Source organism: Etheostoma spectabile, chromosome 13 (assembly GCF_008692095.1).
Source record: "Etheostoma spectabile isolate EspeVRDwgs_2016 chromosome 13, UIUC_Espe_1.0, whole genome shotgun sequence".
In the NCBI taxonomy this organism is placed as follows: Eukaryota; Metazoa; Chordata; class Actinopteri; order Perciformes; family Percidae; genus Etheostoma; species Etheostoma spectabile.
Genome location: NC_045745.1, coordinates 17,636,018 through 17,644,682, shown reverse-complemented (window position 1 = coordinate 17,644,682; position 8,665 = coordinate 17,636,018). Strand labels below are relative to the sequence as shown.

The window sequence follows — 8,665 nt, the reverse complement described above, 5'->3', positions numbered from 1 at the left end:
ACATACAGGGAGGGGAGGGGCTGCTCCTCTGCTCGTCACAAAACAGAGAGAGGTGACTGTTTTGGCGGCCACAGAAGAGAAATACCTTGTGTGCTCGCTGGACAAGACTGGCAACTTTTCTACAGAAAGTCGCCAGATTTGTCGCTAGTTGCTTTCTTGAACAAAAGTCGGTAACAAATTAGTGTGGGATACACTGAGCTGCCTGTCAGATGATATTTTGCCCCCAGGTTCATGTTCTGAATTGAACATCCTACGCTCCAATAGAAGCACTGGATATGTGTAGCCGCCATCTTACGTATGCAAACACATAGTTAAAAGCAAGTATATTGGCACCTTAAGGGCCCTTCCCCGCCGCCAAACACACAAACACGCACACACACACACAAATAAGTTGTTAATGTAAAGCTGTGGTTCCTGGAGAACCTCTATCATGTAATATGGGCCTGCAGACCAATCTAGCCATACAGTAGATTTTTGCTGGGCAGGATATTTGAGTTGCTGAGAGTATGCCTGTTGAAGAATGCTCTTTGAAATAATTTGCATTTTTTTCAGAATTTGCAGATTTTGTTCAAATGTGTTAGCTTTAATTGAGTGTACCTCACTGTAAATCCTGTGTTGTTGTGATCCAAGTGTATTTCTAGTTATTGTGCTGTTGGCTTTGAGTATTCCTTTTGAGCTGGAGCTGAATGTCCAGAGTGTCTTAGTTAATATGCTGTTGGCGTTAATTGTGTGTATATAAATCATTACAGGTGAATTTAGTTATTGTGCTGTGTACCTGCCTTCTGCCTCCAGATCAGGTTGTGTTTTATGTCGAACATGTCAACATTTTCTTAATAAAACTTTACAAAGCACTTCTTGGCAGTTAAGGCTTCTCTATAGGAGCCATTTTCCACTTCCTCCTTCCCTGACCTTTGTTTGCATGAACCGATTGTGCTGCTGCAGCAGATTTATATCTTTGCTTTACAGTAGAAAACTGCCGGCCGAACCCAACCACAGACCACACCATCAGTCAAAACCTGTTGACCAAATCCACTAGGCATCATGTAACTGGAACTACTGCGCAAATAAACAAGTGTTTCCACCTGATGATTTACTATCAGGTGTTTTTCAGGTCCAGAGACTTTTAATCGATTTATGCAATTTTAAAGAAACTGCAGCACACAAGACACATTACTAATATTACAGTATATAATAACAGCAGACTTATCTGAGTTAAAAGATATATTGTAAACACACACCTTTAAGGCTAGTCACCTCCACTATTATGTTTTATCTATTTGCACTTTATTTTAGTTGATTTTGTTAAAATGAGATTATAATTAAAAACTTGAATTTACAACACTGTTGTCCAGATTCAGTTGCTATCTTTGCGTGTGTGTCTTGTGTGCGTCAGTGTAAAATTGGAAAATAAAATGGTTTTAATGGTCAGCCAACAGAAGAAAACCTGGAGTTATAATGTTTTTTTAAATGTTTAAGGTAAATGTTTGAATCTGTCGTTTCAGGTAACTTTAAAATTAAACTGTATAAACAAAACGTTTTCAATGGGTGGGAAGCATTGCCCTTGACATACAATCAGTCATTGTTTGTTGAGGAAGCAGGGAAAATTATTTAAAGTAGAGAGCACAGTTGCGTCGCAAGATCTGTTCCATCAATTTCAATATTTGCATGATAATGCAGAAATGTGTTAAATTCTAAACACCTTGTTTTTTTCTGATAGGACAGAAATGTATCAAAGTAGTCCTGGTAACCTCCACCTCTACGCCTGCAGCAGAAAAAGGAAGAAGAAAGCATGTTGGCTGTCTGTCTGTAAGGGAACTATGTCTGAAACTAAGACGGAGCCAGACTGTGGGAATTGTGGGAATATGTATTCAGCAACAAAATGTGGACACACAGAAAAAATTAGATCTGAAGTCAGTACATATAAAGTGTTTCACATTCAGTTTTTGTCCAGTGTGCAATTTACCAATCTCAGGATGTGACCTCATAAACTGTCAATAAATATATCAAGTCAAGTAAAGTTGGTTTTATTGTCATTTCAACCAATGTAAAGTAGCACATCGTCAATGGGACGTCTGCTTGAGTAATTAATTAATTTATTATTTAGTCAGCCAGTTAGCATGTATTTTAAGTACAAACATCAAAGCAAGAAATCAAACTACAATGTTTAGCCACAGTGTTTTTATGAAAACTAAATTTTGCTTTATGTTGGTAGTTATGGTTTGATGATACAGATACACTAGATCATGAAGGCTCTTTCATTTAATAACGTGTATCGTGTGCTGCTACTATCCATACAGCATGTTAAAATAAATCACATTTCTGTAGTAAAAATGCTTTTTGTGTTTTTTGTAGTTTGTACTCCTTTGCGTGTAAGTGATTATTTGTGGGTAAAACAACATGTTTATGTTTTAACAAATACAATGTGTGTGTGTGTGTGCGTGCGTGGATGCATCAGTATCCGTGTATCAAACTGGATGGACAGTTTTTGTGTATTTTATAGCAGAACCACATGAACTGACGGGAGACTATTCAGCCTAACAAATCTGTACTTGGCATGCAGCACATTAATTTAACAGCAAACAATATTTACTATGTAAAATGTTGTGAAATACAGGTGTCCTGAGCGGAAAATGAAGTGTTGTAATCCAAGTTTATCTGTCCTTTGTTTTGATACTCAATTCAGCCATGCTTGCATGTTTATGCACGTGGCCGTGACAAAACGTCTGTATTTCACGAATTGCACGTTTTTTTGTGCCAAGGAAATCCCAACTCACTTTTTGTAAGTATTCCAAGTACAGTCCTTTTAAAGCACACTTCAAATTAAAGGCCTAACAGAGATTAAATTATTGTAAATCCACAACATGCCTTTTAAATAGTCAAAATAATGGCTCCTTTAAAATCAGTCCCTTTTAGTTTGATATCTCAAGCAGGTCGTTCTTAATGGAACAATCCACCACATTATAGTCTCAAAAGTCAAAGTGTGCCTACTGTATGCAGAAACAATGCCCCTGAGTGTCACAGCATCATCATGACTGTTAAAATCAATTTAGGATGCATTCAGGTTGTGTCCCCTTCATTTTTTCTGTGAATTTGGGGTTAGTTCTTGGGGAAGTTTACATTTAACAATTAAAAAACGTACGATCATGGGTATTTTTACATCTTGTGTGTAAACTTAGTAAAGATTGGCTTGCAGCAAGACACAGAACGGAGGTTTTGCACCCACGTACAAACAAGCAGTGGAGTAGTTACTTTACGAGGCAGAGAAAGCCAGCCACTAAACGAGTCGAATTTATAACCTAATGCTTCATCCAAAGAAAAGCCCATCACCAGATGAGTAACAGCTTTGTTCAGCTAATCTTCTGTGAGCAGTGTGGCATGGGGGCATGGCGGAGTTAGCAACGTAGCTAACTAGCCGATTAATCACTGACTCAAACTATCTCTTCTCCTCACTCCCGCCACTCCAGACAGAGCTGAGTTGGCCCACTCTTCGACACACGGATGCATGTTGTCACCATGACTATCGACAATCACATTTTGTTTTGCACTTATTAAATGACCAAGGCAAACAGTTCAATGTCCTTTCTGTGATTATTATCAATGCATAAATATGTAGGCCAAGCAGCATTTTACTGTTGTAGTTTGGTTAAAGTACTGTATAAAGAATAGAACAACAAAGTTGTACATGGCATTTGTACTGAAGTTACTAAAGTAATTATAATCATGCTGATTAAAAAAATGTCTGTTGTAATGGAGGAGGAATAACCTGTTTCTCCACTGGCAACGACCTACCAATCTTCCAGAATGCGAAGAAGGTACAATACAATATGTTTTGAACAAAGAGCTGCAGTAGTAATTACCTTCCCGAGAACATTATCAGCTATCATCACATTTTTATCTTTCAAGTGGATTAACAAGTCTATGCAGTTTATCGTCGTCAGCAAACACCTGGGCAAACCTGAAAAGATCCATGTGATGAATGAAAAGAATATTGCTTTTATGACAATTACTTCCTCAAAATGTTAAAGGGGAAGCCCATATGGGGAAGGAAAACTAATTGATACAACTACTTATATGTACTTAATGAAATACCACTTGGTATTTAATAACATCATTCATTGCAGAATCTGGTCAGATGCAGAACAACTCTTTTATGATATAATGGTAGTTTTTTGTGGTCTTACACTACATTTTGTTGGAATAAGTAGTAATGCTTTGTTTGAATTCAGCAAAAATGCTTAACCCAGTTTAAAAAGTATGCTATTTTGTCAAAATAAAATAGAATATTAAAAGGAGATGTGTGCTTTTTCATACATAGATACACTATATTGTGATGTTTTGGGCCAATATAATTTAATTTCTTCCAATGAGACCCTTAAATTGCAACCAGAGGGAAATGTGTTTGCTTAAACATGTGGTCGAAGTTATTAATCACTGATCACTACAGCATACATCTCTTCACACAAAAAATGTAAAGCCCTTCATAATAAAGAGGCATTTCCATTCAAATTTAGATTTTTATTTTAAAAAAATACACACAAACAAAAAACTATATACATAACTTGTTTACAACTGCTTGAAGCAAAAGTACTGTAAGAATTTGAAGTTGAGCTTTCACCAGAAGGTAAGAGTTATAATGCATTCCTATCCCTCAACCTAAAATCTACTTAACGGAAAACTTGATATTATGTGAATAATTATCTCCATTGTGAGGTAAATATCGGCTACCTCGTATGTATTTATGGCTGAATATGATTATATACATGTCTTGCCTCAACAAAAACAATTGCTGTGCTAACATTGTCACAAAGAACTGAGCACCAAAATGCCTTGAACCAGCCAATAACATAGAAGATTAACAGTGTGTGAGTCTCTCTAGCACAGCAGTGCATTTAAGAACTTCACAGAAAGGTTGAGGGAGATGAGGCATGTTGTCTGAACTGCTTTGGAACGTCAGACACATGGTGTTATAGCTTAAAGTGTAGACTCCGCCCATCAGGGTCTGGAGGGATGATGATGATGGTGGTGATGGGGGATTCAACTGAGAAAAGAGGCTCAAAATGGAATATTGTGGTCAGGATGAGCTTATAAAAGTCCAAGTGTCAAAGAATCCTGTCCTAAAATTCTGAGCGCGTTGGTATCTGTTGACAAAAGCTGTTCCATACTGTGTCTGTGGAATTTATGAAGTCTGAGCCCAAAGTTGTGTACTGCGGCAAGTCGTCTAGGTCATCGGCTGTAAAACAAACAGAAAATCCAATGTAAGGACAGTGCAGAAGAACACATTACTCTATATTATTAATACTAAACATTTCCAAAAGGGACATTTTTCATCCCTGTTGTCACAGGTTAGGTTTTGAGATGGTGTACTTGACCGTGGACTTGGATATTTACCAGGGATAGACGCTCTAGCAAAAGAGGCTTGAATTATTACTTTATGGTATCACTATTATTATTATTACTACTTCAACTTTGTTGCACTAAGGGAAATGTAGGATCCAGTAATTTGACCCCCTAAAAGGGACTGCAAGTCAGGACATCTCAGACTGCTGCTGTATAGCTGTCTTTTGTGCGCAATATTGGTGGAGTACCCTTTTAATAACAATTTATTGCTAGAAACTTTAAAAGAACTGTTTTTAAAATAACAGTTAGTCTTTATACTAGGTTTATTAAACTTTAGGTGTAACATTTTTGAATGCATACCGCTATGAAGGCAAGATCATTCTAACACCCATGTGCTTTCTACATGCAGAATTGTTTAATAATGTGTTAGAAATAACAAGTGTGTTTCACCTAAACAAACTTTTATAATAACATGTATTTACATCTACATTTTTCTTATGGTATTATCTGTATCAGCAACATTTACCTGAAGAAGATTCACTCCACTGGCTCCCTGGACTGGTGCATGCTTCATTGCTCAGGAACCCCCTGTCGTCTAAACTGTTTGTCATCCAGCTTGATTCTTTCTCCAGTTGCTGGCAAATCTGAAAGAGCAACACTGGACTGAGTATCGCTATAGTATTTTGAGCAACTTAAGTTTCCCCACACCAAACAGTCTTATCGTATTGTTTTGGGTATTTATACACAAGCCAAAACAGGCAGAATAAGACAAACATGGGTATTCCTGTCAATGAAAAATGCATGCTTTTAAGAGTAGAAGCTGAAGGCCATGTTTACCTGGATAATGTCGTCTGCGTAGTCGTAATCTGGAAGATCACAGCAAAGAGAGAGGTAGAGAAAAGAGAAGGGGTCATAAGTATGGCTCAGTGATCTGTTTGAATTTGCTTAGTTTCACTGAAGTTAACCCTAAACTATGTGTTGACGAGTATGCCATATATGTTGTTGTCTTACCGGAGTTGTGCTCAGGTGAAACTTCAAATCTCTGATAGAAGTCGCTTGAAAAGCTTCCAGGGCCGATTTCAACTGACAAAGACCAGTCTGGAACCTCAGATGAAGACACAAACAAACCTGCAAAGATGGAAAACAATAGTAGTAAATACACTTGTTGCTCTTGCATTTGTGTGTATGTATGTATTTACTCATTTGACAGTTTTGAATGAAGGCCACTGGAAATTAACAGTTAATCGTTCCTCACCTTGCTCCTCAGTGTGCACTGTGCTGTCGACTGTGTTCTCCTGAGTGGACAGAATGTCTTCTGTTGTTGACACATCCATGGGAGACTGAGTCTCGCTGCAGTCCGTGTCTTCCTCTACCTTACACATTGAGCTCTGCACAGACAGGTAAAGTCACATTCAGTGAGATTTTGGAAATTGCATGAGGAAAAAAAAAAAGGCTTTTTTGGCAGCTGTATGTCTCGCTGCTGCAGCAATGCTATTAAATCACATTATTTTATAATAGATATTATTATTATTATATTAATATATTTTAATTATAGACCTCTGACAATGTAAGTAAACATAAAATACCCAACAGAGGCAAATACCACTAAAGGCAACATGAAAGTAGAATGGCCAAAAGATATTAACAGTATTTACCTTCTTCCTTGACTTCGTTTGCTTTGCTTTGCTTCGTTTATCTGTGAAGACGAATGAAAGACATTTTGGTCACTTAAACAGCTCACGGTGTTATTGTAATACAAACTGACTTCATGATTAAATGAGAAAAAAAAAGAAGAAAAAAAAATCAGCAGCTAGCAGACGCTGCAGGCTGTTTTTAACTGCTTGCTCACTTCCTGTCAGTTTTCTCACCTCTAGATTTTGGGCTAGCAGGCAGCATCCTGAAGACGCGCACCGCTTGGTGGCCTTTGTTTATGCTCTTGTCTTTCACCTCCTCGATGTCTGGCAGTGAGTTCATTGCACAGCGAAAGTTGGCTTTCCACGTCTTTGGGTCACAGGTCTGACCTTCAACATATTTCCCTGCAAATGTGTACATTTAGTTTAGTTTCATTCCTTTTTCATACAACAGTTTATATTATGTGCAGAGTTTGCATATTGTGTTCACACTTGCTCACCTGTGTGGATGGCCCACTGTTTAAACAGACATGCATCCTTGTCCAGCTCCCAGCCGTGTCGAGCTGCATGCTTCCAGGGGACTGCAAACATTTTCTTATCCTTCACAATACAAAAAAAAATACTAAGATGGAGGGTTTACATAGAATAAACTCAAATATAAAACACATATTTTCAAATATTGCAAGAGGCTGCCATTCGAACTTCAAACATGGTCTTAATTTATGCAAAAGAAATAAAAATAGTTTTTTGGTTTAAAAAGAATGCCATAGTTACCAAATGTTTTCATTTTAATTTTCTATCTCTCACTTTATGTATTTGTGCTTCTAAGAGTAACATGCAAAAAGAACACGTGACAGATCACTTCCCTTGTCAGCAATGTTGAAGCTTCGACTCTCCCTAACAAATACATTTCAGAATCTCTTTCTGTCCTCATTTCAATTTACTAACTACAGCTTTCAGTAAATACCATTTACCATAAACCCATTTAATTTGTTTCAGGAGGAAATAAACCTCTCACCTTGTCCACCCAAGTCAGACCCGAGACAGAATTGGACTCGATCTGCTTCTCCAGCCATGGCCTCATCCTCATCCTTGACACGGGCATGTTTGCCTAAAATATACAACAGAGTATGGGAGTATTTAGCTAAGTGAGGAATGCAGTGTGCATCAGTGAGAGGAAATTAACTACCAAGATATGCCTCAGTTTAGATTTACGACTTCCTTGCTAGCCGCGCAGGAGGCAAATGGGTTCACGGCCAGGGCATGCAGGCGAAGAGGGGGGCGTTTATGCAAAAGACATGCATCGCTACTTATTAAAGTCACAATAAACGTAAATTCATTTCCTGATTGTAGTTTCATGGCTTTTTCATTTTTGTTACAATCCACATGGACTTATTGTGCAGTCCAAAAGTTGTAAAAAAAAAAAAAAAAAAAAAAACTGCAACTTGTATCCAACAGGATACATTCGGAGACGCGCGCCAAAAACACCCTTTGCACGGAGACATCACCCACCTCCTCGTGCACTGCTGCATGCATACAATAACCGACACACACACAGTCTAATAATAATAAATAATAATAAATAAGAGTCCACCTGGACGCATGGCTTGCATGAACAACCCAAACTTTGCCATCCGAAAAGTTAACAGCATCACGACATTAGTTAATTTATGAATATTAACAACGTTTGTCTTTCT

General features: G+C 37.8%; 1 protein-coding gene across 1 annotated transcript; it reads right to left on the bottom strand.

Moving 5' to 3' along the window:
- Window positions 1-4,500: 4,500 nt before the first annotated feature.
- On the bottom strand, window positions 4,501-8,406 carry irf1b (interferon regulatory factor 1b; the record flags this gene model as incomplete). Its single annotated transcript, XM_032534190.1, is given in 9 exon segments — window positions 4,501-5,230; window positions 5,864-5,981; window positions 6,175-6,203; window positions 6,349-6,465; window positions 6,593-6,725; window positions 6,993-7,033; window positions 7,206-7,373; window positions 7,469-7,568; window positions 7,987-8,406. Coding segments are annotated over 9 exon segments (909 nt in total). The 3' UTR covers window positions 4,501-5,114.
- Window positions 8,407-8,665: the final 259 nt, after the last annotated feature.